Source organism: Pollachius pollachius (genome assembly GCF_949987615.1).
Source record: "Pollachius pollachius genome assembly, chromosome: 2".
Classification (NCBI taxonomy): domain Eukaryota; kingdom Metazoa; phylum Chordata; class Actinopteri; order Gadiformes; family Gadidae; genus Pollachius; species Pollachius pollachius.
In genome coordinates, this window is record NC_136935.1 from 1,151,332 (window position 1) to 1,166,331 (window position 15,000).

The following is a 15,000-nucleotide window of genomic DNA, read 5'->3' on the forward strand; positions in this document are numbered from 1 at the left end:
GGAGGAGGAGAGACCGGCCGACGGACAGAGAGGGGGACTGAGGTTTGGATTATCTCTAACAGGATTAGGGCAGATTAATATTACATGGACAGAGATACCGACAGGGAGGGTCTCAGGTTCCCTGTGAGGTATAATCTCATTGGTATCGACTGCAACAGCTGGGGCCTCTCTCACACATGCACACACGCGCACCCGTGTGCACGCCCACGCACACACGTATGCACACACACACACGCACACACACACAGTGAATAGTTTTATAGACATCATGGGTTCAGGTTGAGAATAGCACAGTGGAGAGACATCAGACCTCTAGCACTGACAATGAGTCAGACATGCAAATGAAGGACTCACGGCTAACAAGTTGAACAATTTAATATCGCAATATGAGACGGGGTATAGTCGGCCCTTCTGAGTTATTGTTTCATCATGGCCTCAATGTTGTCTTTTAATGGCTGCGAAAGGCTGGGAGAGTTCAAGTGTATTCATTAGATTAAAAAGAACCAAGAATGGCCTTCTTTGTAATAACACAGATGAATAACTGCTACCTGCTCTGTAATAACACCCACATAACTTACATTTTATTCTATTGAATTAATGCGAAGAAAAAAAAAGAGAAAATACATGGTCATCGAGGTAAAACCATAAAGGTAACGTTCATTACCTCATAGAAGCTCTGCTTTAAAAGCTCCAAACACTTTAACACCTAAAAACTCCCAATTTAAAGTCTCTGTCCACCGAGAGGGATGTGAGACAGCTCCACCTACCAGACGACCCACGGGACGGTCCCCGCGGGACGGTCCCCGCGGGACGGTCCCCACGGGACGGTCCCCGCGGGACGGTACCAACGGGACGGTCCCCAGAGGACGGTCCCCCCAGGACGGCCCCCAGAGGACAGTCCCCCCAGGACGGCCCCCAGAGGACGGTCCCCCAGAAGACGGTCTCCCAGAGGACGGTCTCCCAGAGGACGGTCCCCCCGGGACTGCCCCCAGAGGACGGTCCCGTCAGGACGGCCCCCAGAGGACAGCCCCCAGAGGACAGCCCCCAGAGGACAGCCCCCACGGGACGGCCCCCAGAGGACGGTCCCCCGGGGACGGTCCCCACGGGACGGCCCCCAGAGGACGGCCCCAGAGGACAGTCCCCCCAGGACGGCCCCCAGGACGGTCCCCAGAGGACGGCCCCTAACAGGACGGTCCCCCACAGGACGGCCCCCCAGAGGACGGCCCCCAGAGGACGGCCCCCAACAGGACGGCCCCCCACAGGACGGTCCCCAGAGGACGGTCCCCCACAGGACGGCCCCCCACAGGACAGCCCCCAGAGGATGGCCCCCAACAGGACGGCCCCCCACAGGACGGTCCCCAGAGGACGGCCCCTAACAGGACGGTCCCAACAAGACGGTCCCCAGAGGACGGCCCCCCACAGAACGGCCCCCAACAGGTCGGTCCCCCCAGGACGGCCCCCCCGGACAGGCTGATCCATCCACCAGAGGCTGGATCGTCCCCACGACGCTGGAGCCCGCCAGGGGCCTGTCCATACCTGTCTGGACTGGGTGAAGAGCAGCACGCGGTGGCCCTGCCTGAACCACAGCCGCAGCAGAGACTCCACCACCATCAGCTTCCCCGAGCGCTTCCAGTAGCCGAAGCGCTCCTCCTCGGTGAGCTGGTCCTCGGGGACGTTCTTCAGGAGGCGCGGCCCCCCCGTCAGCAGGTCCGGGTGGTTGCAGATCTTCCGCAGCGAGATCAAACCCGAGAAGATCTGCGGAACGAGCCGGCGTGGCGTTAGCAGAGCCGGCGGCCGATGAACGACGCCCACTCACGTAGACTCACGAGGATGAGTCCTCGTGAGTAGACTCATCCTCACGTAGACTCATCCTCGTGAGTAGACTCATCCTCACGTAGACTCATCCTCGTGAGTAGACTCATCCTCACGTAGACTCATCCTCGTGAGTACTCATCCTCACGTAGACTCATCCTCGTGAGTACTCATCCTCACGTAGACTCATCCTCGTGAGTAGACTCATCCTCACGTAGACTCATCCTCGTGAGTACTCATCCTCACGTAGACTCATCCTCGTGAGTAGACTCATCCTCACGTAGACTCATCCTCGTGAGTACTCATCCTCACGTAGACTCATCCTTGTGAGTAGACTCATCCTCACGTAGACTCATCCTCGTGAGTACTCATCCTCACGTAGACTCATCCTCGTGAGTACTCATCCTCACGTAGACTCATCCTCGTGAGTAGACTCATCCTCACGTAGACTCATCCTCGTGAGTACTCATCCTCACGTAGACTCATCCTCACGTAGACTCATCCTCACGTAGAACCTAGAAACCTACTCACGTAGGTTTCTAGGTTCTACGTGAGGATGAGTCTACTCACGAGGATGACAGAACGACGAGCCCCACTCACGTAGGTTCCTTAGTTCTTTCATAGCAGAGACGCGTTTGTGTCCGTCGAGACACTAGGGGCGCAGCGGCGACTTCCGCAGCCTCATAATCACATGGACTCCAATCCACGAGAGCGGCTTACATCATTTATTTAAGGACAACAAAGGCTGGAGCTTCAGATGGTCCCTGCATTAGTAATGCTGGTTAATGGACCGACGTAGTCTGCATGTGCGTACGTACGTGTGTGTGTGTGTGTGTGTGTGTGTGTGTGTGTGCGTGCGTGCGTGCGTGCGTGCGTATGCGTGTGTTGCCGTGGTCACCTCTGGCACCCTGACCACGTCCATTTGGGTCAGTGGTGATGAATGAATACTAAGAGGAGGGAGCCCCTCTCCTTCTCCGGCTCCGGGTGGGCTTCTGGTAATTGTGAGCAGAAGACCCCGGCAACGCTACCGGCCACTTAAACAACGCTCGCTTCGCGGCCGCCATTAGCATCTGGGATAACATTTACGCTGCACAAAATAAAGATAATTGCGCTCCTTCAAGCGTGCACGAGACGGAGCGGCGTTGGATAAGCGACCGGGGCCGGGGACGGTCGTTGAATGAGGGGGGCGGGCGAGTAGCACGGCGCAGTAATGAATAGGGCCCCCAAGTCCTCCGTAAGCCCCTGTACTCATCAAGACCGCGTCCCCCCTGCTCCGACGGCACCGTGTCAGGCGGAGGTGAGGCCGCTATGACCCAGATAAAGACTACTAGCCAGCAGCTTAGTGGGGGAGCCACCTCGGCCCAGTGCCCCCCGTGGAGACCACGCGGGCCGCTACCTGCATGTCGCCGTTCAACATCTGGTACACCTCCTTGGAGTCCAGGAAGTCCTGGTACACCTGGCGCTGTTCCTCCGTCAGCCGGCAGAACAGAACCTGCACACGCACCGCACACACACACACACACGCAGACACACACACACAGACACACACACACACGTGTAATGAGCATCCTGTTTGAAGCCCCCTGGGGGGGAGCTGTGTGTATAACGTTGAGTAGGAAGCAGCGCCCCCCCCTGTCTCCAAGGAATAACTTAATGATCTAAAGTGGAAGGTGGTGGTGGTGGTGTCAGGAGGTGGTGGTGGTGGTGGAGGTGGTGGTGGTGGTGGTGGAGGGAGGTGGTGGTGGTGGTGGTGGTGGTGGTGGTGGTGTCAGGGAGGTGGTGGTGGTGGAGGTGGTGGTGGTGGTGGTGGAGGGGGTGGTGGTGGTGGTGTCAGGGAGGTGGTGGTGGTGGAGGTGGTGGTAGAGGTGGTGAGTGGTGGTGGTGTCAGGGAGGTGGTGGTGGTGGAGGTGGTGGTGGTGTGGTGGTGTCAGGGAGGTGGTGGTGGTGGTGGTGGGGGTGGAGGTGGTGGTGGTGGTAGAGGTGGTGGTGGTGGTAGAGGTGGTGGTGGTGGTGTGTGGTGGTGGTGGTGTCAGGGAGGTGGTGGTGGTGGTGGTGGGGGTGGAGGTGGTGGTGGTGGTAGAGGTGGTGGTGGTGGGTAGAGGTGGTGGTGGTGGTGGGTGGTGGTGGTGGTGGTGGAGGTGGTGGTGGTGGTGGTGAAGGGGGTGGTGGTGGTAGAGGTGGTGGTGGTGGTAGAGGTGGTGGTGGAGGTGGTGGTGGTGAGTGGTGGTGGTGGTGGTGGGTGGTGGTGGTGGTGGTGGTGGTGTGGTGGTGGTGGTGGGTGGAGGGGGTGGTGTCGGCCAACCTCGGCCAGGTGGGAGGGAGCAGGGAGCACCCACCTCTAATGAATACCTGCTGCTTTTACTTTGCTGGGATTTTAAATAGCTGTCCTTTTGACGTGGGGCGGGGTGGGGGAGGCACATTCATCAACTCCTCTTTAAATGTGGCACATACAGTCACCTCCGATCAGGTAAACACCTCCCCAGTTAAAGACTCAGGGGGGGGGGGGAGACGCGCTACCTGTTCGTTCTTGTCGGGCAGCGATAGGTTGTCCTTGACGTCGGCCTTCATCCTCCGCAGCAGGTAGGGGTTGATGGTGTCCCTCAGAACGCAGGCGCACTTGTACGCCGTCTGCACCTACAAGGCGGACACGGGAGTCAGTCACTTTAGGCCACGCCCCCTCTCCTGAGGCCTCTGGCCGGCGGGCAACGCCCACAGCCCGCGGCAGTAGTCGCACTACAGGGGGGCATCAATTTTACTGGGGACAGAGTGGGGGGACCGGTTGTTCCGACTCTTCTTTTTAATCGCCTGGCTCTCACACCTGTCAAAGAGCATGTATCCTGGGGCATGAGTGTCGTTTAGCCCCTCTCATCATCCCCATCCCCTCCCTCCCTCCCTCAATGCCCCCCCTCCTCTCCTCCCCTCCTCTCCTCTCCTCCCCTCTCCCCTCCCCGCTCCTCCTCTCCTCCCCTCTCCTCCACTCTCCTCCCCTCCCCTCTCCTCTCCTCCCCCCCCCTCCTCTCCTCTCCTCCCCTCCTCTCCTCCCCTCTCCTCTCCTCCCCTCTCCCCTCCCCACTCCTCCTCTCCTCCCCTCTCCTCCACTCTCCTCCCCTCCCCTCTCCTCCCCCTCCTCTCCTCTCCTGTCATCCTCTCCTCCTCTCCTCCCCTCTCCTCCCCTCCCCTCTCCTCCCCCTCCTCTCCTCTCCTGTCATCCTCTCCTCCTCTCCTCCCCTCTCATCTCCTCCCCTCCTCTCCTCCCCCTCCTCTCCTCTCCTCCCCTCTCCTGTCCTCTCCTCCCCTCTCCTGTCCTCCTCTCCTCCTCTCCTCCTCCGCTCCCCTCTCATCTCCTCCCCTCTCCTCCTCTCCTCCCCTGTCCTCCCCTCCCCTCTCCTCTCCTCCCCTCCCCTCTCTTCTCATCTCCTCCTCTCATCTCCTCCCCTCCTCTCCTCCCCCTTCTCTCCTCTCAGCACAACCACATCATTAATCATTGATCACAGCGGGCTGGCGTCTCTGGGGACGGCGCCCTCCCCCTTTCATCATCCCGTTTCTGTTGGCCCCCGCACCAGCAAAACAAGCCCCTCCCACTCCTCCTCCTCCTCCTCCTCCTCTTCCTCCTCCTCTCAACACACACGGTCACCTCAGCGGAGGCCGGCCGCTGGGGCTAAAGGCCGCTCAGCCTTCAAACACTAACTCAGTAGGGAGGAGAGGAGGGGGGCAGAGAACCCACCCTCCCTACTCCGTCTTGGCAGAGCCCTAGGGGAACAATAACCCACTGGGGGGGGGGGGGGGGGGGTCTGTGGAAGGGCTGCAGTCGAGGAGGAGGAGGAGGAGGAGGAGGAGGAGGAGGAGGAGGAGGAGATCCGGGGATACTCTACTAAAGCTGCTGAGTGGGTTCATATGAGAGTGTAAACGCGTACTTCCGTTATGGGTCCCACTGCACCTCCCCCCACACACACACACACACACACACACACACACACACACACACACACACACACACACACACACACACACACACACACACACACACACACACATATGTTTTTTACGTTGCATCTACGGACACACACACAACCATAAAAACAAACACAAAAGTGCAGACGCACACGCGCCCTAACAAACACGCAAACACATACACAAACAAACAGAAACACAGAAGTGCAGACACACACACACACACACACACACACACACACACACACACACACACACACACGTACACACCAGGGCGTGCTCTGCTAATGTTAGAATTTTCTTGAAAGAAGGAGAAGATAAGGCAGCCGGGCTAAGCCCTCTCTGACCATTTAATAACATTAATAATTAGTAAAGGTTTTTATTATCGACAGCGGAAGAAGCATCGATAGCCATCTTAAATAATTCAATCCGTACAGTCAGAGGGTTATTAACGATTGCGCACTAATGACAAACGGCTACAATATAGTTCTCTCTCCCTCTCTCTCTCTGAGTCTGTCTCTCGCCCGCATCACTTGGGATAGCAGATTGTGCCGGCGTAGCTCTCCATGCCTTTCTCCGACTGGAACATTAAACTCCACTGTCACTCCATCACAGGCTTCCGCTTCCCTTTTCATTATCAATCACTGTAAACAAAGGAAATTAAATCTGTGTGTGTGTGTATGGGGGCGCGCGCGCGCGCGTGTGTGAGAGAGTGTTTCCACACCTGTACAGCGGAGGCATTGCTGTAGCCCCCCATGGTGATGGGCACGGAGAACTGCTCCATAAAGACCGGCAGGGTGCCCAGCTTGCCGGGGAAGACGAAGTCGAACAGAGACCAGAGCTCCTTCAGGTTGTTCTGCATGGGAGACCCCGACAGGATGAACCGGTGGGGGGTGCGGAACTAGAAGAGGGGGAGGAGAGGAGACACAGACACGTCGTGACTCACTTCGTCCAACGACGTCGGGTAGGGTTGTATCACAGGAGAGCATTGTGTCTGAACGTTTTCCCAATCATGAAGACAAAGCGAACAACATCTAGGAAGAGCCGGAGAAACAGAAACATATTAAGCCGTCATAATGCTACAAATCAGTGTTGTTGTCCTCAACATTCCTGCCTGAAGGGACGATAGATCTGTTCTATTGAACACATTAACATAAATCCTATACAGTGAAACCTGTTTCTGTTCCATGTGATGAATCCTTCACATCACGGCGTTGCCTCTAGCGTTGGCTCCTCTGCCCGGTGCCGCTCCATAGCTGCTTGAGCGTCTGCGGCTCTCGCTGTGCCCGTGGGTATGTCCGCGCCCGCCCACCGCGGGTCAGGGTGACCCCTGACCCCTGGTGGTGACCCCTGTGGTGCTCTACCTGCTTGCAGGCGGTGGTGACCCCTGACCCCTGGTGGTGACCCCTGTGGTGCTCTACCTGCTTGCAGGCGGTGGTGACCCCTGACCCCTGGTGGTGACCCCTGTGGTGCTCTACCTGCTTGCAGGCGGTGGTGACCCCTGACCCCTGGTGGTGACCCCTGACCCCTGTGGTGCTCTACCTGCTTGCAGGCGGTGGTGACCCCTGACCCCTGGTGGTGACCCCTGACCCCTGGTGGTGACCCCTGACCCCTGTGTTACTCTACCTGCTTGCAGGCGGTGGTGACCCCTGCGTTGGGGTTCCTGATCTTGTGGCCCTCGTCCAGGATGACGTAGTGCCAGTCGTAGCGCTGCAGCGTCTCCTGCAGGTTCCTCACGGCATTGTAGGAGGTGATCAGCACCCCGTGGCACTCCGCGATCTCCGGGATCAGCTTCTCCTGTGACGCGCACGCGCACACACAGACACACACACAGCTTCCTCAGTGACAGTGCTCTGTGCCCTGCCCCTTGCCAGCTGGGAGCGGGGGGGGTACGAGTAACATCTGTGGAGGGGATGGAGTAGGGCTGGAGGGAGTGGAGCGCATGTTGGCAATAAGCAGTCCTCTGGTGCCCCCCAGAGGATAGAGGGGCTCTGTGAGCCGCAGTGTGTGTGTGTGTGTGTGTGTGTTTCAGTTTTAGTGTGTGTGTGTGTGTATGATTCAGTGTTAGTGTGTGTGCCTCAGTGAGTGAGTGAGTGAGTGAGTGGGTGAGTGAGTGAGTGGGTGAGTGAGTGAGTGAGTGAGTGAGTGAGTGAGTGAGTGAGTGAGTGAGTGGGTGAGTGGGTGAGTGAGTGAGTGAGTGAGTGAGTGAGTGAGTGAGTGAGTGAGTGAGTGAGTGGGTGAGTGAGTGAGTGAGTGAGTGAGTGAGTGAGTGAGTGGGTGAGTGGGTGAGTGAGTGAGTGAGTGGGTGAGTGAGTGGGTGAGTGGGTGAGTGGGTGAGTGGGTGAGTGAGTGGGTGAGTGGGTGGGTGAGTGGGTGAGTGGGTGAGGGCCCTACCTTCTTGTAGGTGTAGGAGCCGGTTTCGTGGAGGACGGCCACTCTGAACGGGGGCCACCACGTGTGGAACTCCTTCACCCACTGGTGCATGACTGTGGCCGGGCACACGATGACTGTGGGACCCAGACCCTGGTACCTACAGGACAGCACACACAATAACAATAACAACAACGTAGCCATGTACAGCACAATAGGTCAAATAAATCGTATATGATCATGAACACAAACACACAAAGAACAAAAGATTGTCAAGCCGGTAAAACAGGCTGCAATGATTCTAGTTTTGCTCATAGAAAGCCTTATTTTTCAAACAAAAAAAGACTATCTCCGACACATCAAGTCAGACTTGCTCTGTTGCGTCGGTCTGCAGAATCCCTCGTTGAGAATAATATAACCATCATATAATCTGCCCCAAAGCTTCTGTATAGTCCCTTCCTCATCAGCCTTGCCAAACACCAACAAAACATATATACCAGTCAATGGCAAAGATGGATCCTACACTGAGCGTCTATATCCAACCAGCGCATGTACTCGGCTGAGTTCCAACTATGTCTCTGCCTGTCTTTGTGTGTGTGTGATGTGTGCACACATTCATAAAATGAATGACTATGATTGCTGTGACCGAGTCAAGCGGTGGTTTGTTTTGGTGTGCTGGGATTGAAGGGTAGGTGAGCATGATTAGCATCACAAATGCAAATGTTCATACAGAGACAAGTGTTACTAAGGTTTAACTCTTGCCATGCCATCTATCTAACTCAATTACTCAATGAGAACGTGTACAAGCCGTTCCTCACACACACACACACACCTTTCGTGCCCTCTCTCTCTCTCTAATGGGCTGGTATGATGCTCTACTCTGTGGAAGCTATTGATACTCGGCCATAATTGAGTTTGCAAGCAATCAATTTGTGGGCGTCTGTAGCAGACACGGTATCGACCGAGGAGGCCCCACCTCCAGGAAACCGGCACGCCACTGTGAGCCCTGCTTCCACGGTGTCATGAGTTCAGTGCACATCTATAGGAAAACTACACAGCTTGATGAGCGTTGAATGTTGGCCAGGAAAGATCGGGGCCTAGTCTCTGGACATGTACACACATACACAAACGTGCGCACACAACGTCATATCAGTGTTTCCTCTGTTGTCTGCTGTAAGAAAGTGAGGAGTCTGATAATTGAAACATGTTTAATAATTCAACAGAACACTCTTAAGCAGATATCCCCCTAATCAAATATTCATACTACACAGACACACAGTCGCAGGCCCCATAGTTTACTGTGCGTATTATCGCCTGTGTGTGTGTGTGTGTGTGTGTGTGTGTGTGTGTGTGTGTGTGTGTGTGTGTGTGTGTGTGTGTGTGTGTGTGTGTGTGTGTGTGTGTGTGTGTGTGTGTGTGTGTGTGTGTGTGTGTCTACCTGTAGTTGGAGCCTCTGGTCCTTAGTTTGCTGTAGCTCAGGCCGGCCAGAAAGCCGATGACTTGGATGGTTTTGCCCAATCCCATTTCATCTCCCAGAATGCCCCCTGCCTGCTGACAGTGGAGCTCCCACAACCACCGCACGCCTGTCTGCTGGTACCTGTGACGTGTGGCACGTGTTTGAGTGTGTATACACAGTATGACATACATAACACACTTGGGCAAACGCATGACGAGAAAATGAAAATGTATTTGAACTTTCCTCTCTTATGAGAGGGAATGTATTGAAAACAATTTGAATGGTAAATATAGTTAAACGGAAACAGAAAGTGGCTTATTAATTATTACTCAACTCGAGTCTGGACTTTAAAGATCTAATCACTGATGTAATATGTAGAGCGTAGATATTACTTAATTAATAGCATGACTCGATCGAGAACATGTGACTGGCTATAGCTTGCATGCCATCAGTACCCACTAATTACATGCTGCTTCAGTACTTACTTGAAGAGCTTCTTCCAGAGGAAGGAGGGCATCTTGAATCCCTCGTCGAACTCTTCCTCGCTCTCCTCCGAGACATCTTCCCCCCTCTGCCTTTTCTCATCCCTCTCCCGAAGACGCTGTCTCCTCCACCTCCTGCTCGAATGAAGGCTTCACGTTAGGCCGAGACGCAGTGTGGTGAATGGCAAGACGTAGTGTGTATGTGTACAGCTTTTCCCTGATATATGATATACATTAATCGAACAATTCATGGTTCAATTGAAGTTTAAACATTCAAACTTGCGTTGGAACGGGCAGAAGCTCTAACGACAACAGTCTGATAAAACGGGCCTTAAATCCTCACCGATGACAAGAGGAACATTTTAAACCTTTTTGTTTTTGTCATAGCATTTCAATTTAAATCTTGTATGCAAATAGCCTCATGAAACACCGCCCTCAGCCCAGTGAAGGGTCTTCTCCAACATCAGCGCGGTCGCCTGGTGTGAGCAGACAGTGTGTAGGAACGGAGCGCGGTACACGGTGCGGTAATTAGAAGCACGGGGGGGTCAGAGGTTCAAAGGTTTTGTTTGGGAGAGTAAGTGCTCGGAGCAGGGGAGGTAATCCCACGGAGCCCCACCAGTTAAAAAGAACAAGGAATCAAAGAGTGGAGGTGGAGACAAGCTGTTTCCCAACGGAGCGGGAGGAGTGGGGGGATCGGTGCTGCAGCGAGAGCCATGGCCGTCGTCGCGCCGCAAATGAAGATTGATACGGACGATTAGCAGCGCAGGGTTTCCCCGGAAAGGTGTGGGGTGGGAAGGATAAGAATCCATCTTCATTTGAACCCGGCCCTGTCACCCAGCCGTGGGGCGGTCCTTTAGCCGGGCCTGGGAGGCGCCGCGCTCTAATTAAGTCAAGAGTAAGCATTGCTTCGGTTAATTACACTTTTCTACTGCACCCGCCCACCAACACCCACTCACCCAAGTACAAATATCCACAAACACACACACACACACACACACACACACCACTAGCTTATGGTGCTGATGAGCCAGCATCCCCACCCAGGTCCCGTGTCAACCCAGACGAGGGGACAGAAAGACAGACAGACAGACTCCCCTCTGGGGCTGCGAGTGAAAAGGGCGAGTGCCAACACAAATAGTTGGCTAGCTATAAATATGAAAATCTCATCAGGGCCTTGCTCTGCTCTTCCATTAATCTGAGCGGTAGAGTGAATGAGCAGGCGAAAGAGAGAGAGTGTGTGTGTGTGTGTGTGTGTGTGTGTGTGTGTGTGTGTGTGTGTGTGTGTGTGTGTGTGTGTGTATAAAAGCAATGTGTGCAGGAGGATAATTAGGCTAGGGTGAGAGAGCGAGAGAGAGAGAAAAGAAATGTGCTTAGTCAAGAAACAGCTGCCAATCTCCCAGGGGGATTAGTTGTGCCCCTATACGAGAGTGCCATCGGTACCCCACTGGCTCTGTCTGTTTAACACACAGGGTGTCACCATAACACAGCAGCCCTCCTGCCGCTATGAATGCGATGAACTGTTCGGAGGCGCACTCTGGTGTTTATTGAAAATGATAATGTGCATAAAGACCAACATTCTATTTATCATTTAGTCTAATTGTTCTTGTTATATGCTACTGAAATCCACGCACGTGTCCTTTTTGGGCAACGGTGTGGGTGTTAAGTAGGTCCAATGGTTAGCAAGTGTAGAAACGAATAAAATGAATCTATTAAACTGGTTATAATGATAATATTTGAGGGGTACTAAGTGTAACCTGGTTTTGCCTTCCGGATGAAAGGAAAATAGATATATTGCAGATTCAATTCCAAGAGTCGAATTAAACACGCTAAGCTATCAGGGTAAATGGTTTGATTATCTGAACACTGCGAGGTGGAAAGTGTATCTTCCCTAAGAGTGCAACTCTCCGTTAATAAATGCAGTAAATCTACAAAGTGAACCGCGATAGGTCCATAAAGCTGCACAACCGAAGCCTGGCAGGAAGAGGAAGTTAAAACCTTATCCCACCGTATTCTCTGTCGGTAGAACTCCACGTCTCCGTCATCCTGGCACCGTTTCTCCTTCCCTTTCTTCCCAGCGTCGTCCTTGTCGTCGTCAGAGCTGCCCGGCCAGTATTCCTTGTCGCTCCCCTCTTTTCTCTTCCCCTTCTTAGATCCTCTCCCTTTGGGCCTCTTCTTGAAGCCCTTCAGCGCGTACTCGTCGTCTTCGTCGTCGTCCCCGTAGCCCTCCTCCGCCGCCTCCCTGTGCTCCCTCTCCGGGTCCACGCCCTCGTCGCTGGGCAGGTACTCCGAGCCCTCGCTGTCCGTGCCCCCCCCGTCGGCCCGGTACCTCTTCCGGGGCCTGGGCGCCTGAGGCTCTGCCTTTGGCCGGGCCCTGGGCTGGGCCCTCAGCGCCGTAGCCTGCAGCTTGCGCATGCGCTTCTGCAGCTTTCTGTCCTTGGATGAGGGGACGGCTCCGTTGGCCGCCGCCCCACGGACGTCCCCCTCCGTGCTTTTCTTCTTCTTGGTCTTTTTGCCCGGGGCGGGCCTCTTCCGGCTGACGGCCATCTTGGCCTGGTCGGCCAGGTACATGTCGAAGGCCGAGTCCTCTGCCATCGTTACCTTCCGGGGCTCCTTCTTCTCCGACTTCTGCGGGATGCGGGTTCCGAACGGCGTCATCTGCCCCGTCCGGATGAGCTCCTCCCACTCCGTCTCCTGGGAGGGCATGAGCATGCTGCCCAGCGTGGACGGCCCCGGCTCTGGGGGCAAACAACGGGGGATCAGACACAGAGACGGGGCCCGTGAGAGGTCTCTGGTCCTGCTGGTTGAACTGCAGTCTTGCTGCTAATATAGTCGACATTTTGTGATGCATCTAACGTTTTCCCCAATTTTTCTTTTTTTTTTATAATTAATGGGGTGTATCTTATTAAAAACTCAGAGCTCAAAGACACATGGGTTAACCGATGCACCGGTGAGCGTGCCACCTCACCTTCCTCCCCGTCATCCTCGGCCAGCAGCTCAGCCTCCACCCGTAGCGAGTCCTCTCCCCCCAGGATGGCCTGCAGCCTCTTCTGCTTGGCTCGGATCTTCTTCAGCTGCTTCTCCTGGAGATCGCACATCAGGTTGCTCATCATCCTCACCATCATAATAATCACCGTCATAATGAATAGTTTGAATGTCCCTTTAGAAATATTGACCATTTATTATTTAGTAATTACACTGGCATGACTTGCTGATCATGAATGAGCAGGTGGGGGTTCAGCATCTTGCTCCAGGATGCCTAGAGCCGGACTATTGGTATTTGGGGCTAAGAACCCAACACCTTCAGCTGGGAGTCAAACACCCTCACCTCTGGACTACACTGTCCCGTATTTGACATTCATAGGCTACAGTGTCACAACCTCATGTTTGGCTGTTCGGTTTTACCTTGTTCTCTTTCTGCCTTTTCACCGACTCGATCTTCCTGCCGATGTCTTTGCTTGATGCGTAGGGAGTCAGCTGTTCTAAGATCTTGTTGATATGCTTCAGAGCCATGGTCACGGACCTGAAGTGGATCACAAGCAGCGCAGAAAGTGGATGCTAAAATACGGACGAGTCTCTTTGGCTTTTTTCATTTGAAATAATGATGGGATGTTAACTACTTTCCTAGACTGAGAGGCACTTGTTCTTTTAGAAAAGTTAATTACTACAAGGTCTGAGAAATAAAAGGTCTGAGGCATAGTAGCTCAGGGTTGGCAGGTCACTAGAGGGTTGTTCGTTATATTTATTTATTCTTCAAGCAAGGTCCTCAAAGGCCGAAGAACAAACAAAAATAATAACCACTGAGAATGATAAATCCAATCCTTTGTGTGAGCTTTCATAGTTATACGAAAACAACCAATAGAATCAGCTGTGACCAAACAACATCACACTTAACGTGATCGGTTAATCACATGTAAACATTCAAAAACACATGAGAAATTAATCAAACAAATTAATTAAACCGTTTTAATTAAAAACCACACAAACAAGGGCGTCAGCAAGCGGCAAACAGTGATGTGCGGTAAACCAAAGGCGAAGCAACGCCGGCCTCGTGCCCCGGAGCGGGGTCGTGCTTGGTGTCTGAACGTCTCCGCGCTCCGGCTGGCTTTACCTGACGTCGTCCAGCACAGCCTCGTACTCCTTCTCTGCCTCCGCCTTGGCCGCGGCCTGGCCGGCCTCCTGGATGGCCTGGTCCACCTGCTGCAGCACGCCCTGTTCCAGCACCTCCTGGTCGTACACGGCCACCCCCAGACCCAGCAGCTCGTCTGCCCCGGAGCTGGCGGCCGCCGCCTGGATGCTGTGGCGGTTGATGTGCACCAGGCCGCCGCTCCTCTTGCCTGGAGAAACACGGCAGACGGTGGGCAAGGAATAACGAGGAACCGCTTCCTCTCCTGCAAGCTTCAGCATCCTGCCAAACAAACAGCTGGAAAATTGCCCCCACTGCTATAACAATGTAATAAAATTAAAATTTAATAACTTTTCTTATTGCGCCGTCCCTCCCCCGTACAGCCGACCTGTGATTGTGCAACTACAGCACAATTTTTGATATAACATGATGTAAATACCCAAACAAGCCATTCTTAAACGGGTACAGCTTACTGATATTGACTATATAATTACCAAAATACCAAAACTTGCTTTCCTGGCAAATATTATTACGCCACTCAAAACTAAAACAAAACAATGGCAGGGCATTCATTGTTTTCTAATCATTTGTTTGTGGGGGGGGGGATATATAATAATAATAATAATAATAATAATAATAATAATAATACTTATTGTCAGTTAAAACAACAATACAAATAAAGACTCCCGAATCATTTTGGTTGTGGTAATACCAGCTTCTAAACATGGGCAACCTTACCACTAGTACCCTCCCCTGGTCCGGGGTTGGCTGGGTAGGCGGCAGCCGTCTCGGAGCCCTGACTGGTT

The 15,000-nt window shown here is 53.9% G+C and overlaps 1 protein-coding gene across 1 annotated transcript in view; it reads right to left on the bottom strand.

Moving 5' to 3' along the window:
* The window catches only part of ercc6 (excision repair cross-complementation group 6), a 21,620-nt gene that overhangs the window by 6,031 nt on the left and 589 nt on the right, over window positions 1-15,000 (bottom strand). Inside the window, 13 exon segments of the mRNA XM_079731052.1 lie at window positions 1,537-1,755; window positions 3,209-3,304; window positions 4,330-4,446; window positions 6,488-6,664; window positions 7,390-7,560; window positions 8,158-8,293; window positions 9,572-9,730; window positions 10,075-10,206; window positions 12,077-12,806; window positions 13,037-13,151; window positions 13,474-13,591; window positions 14,180-14,405; window positions 14,933-15,000. The exon segment at window positions 14,933-15,000 is cut by the window's right edge and continues 141 nt beyond it. Of these exon segments, the coding sequence (XP_079587178.1) occupies window positions 1,537-1,755; window positions 3,209-3,304; window positions 4,330-4,446; window positions 6,488-6,664; window positions 7,390-7,560; window positions 8,158-8,293; window positions 9,572-9,730; window positions 10,075-10,206; window positions 12,077-12,806; window positions 13,037-13,151; window positions 13,474-13,591; window positions 14,180-14,405; window positions 14,933-15,000 (2,464 nt within the window).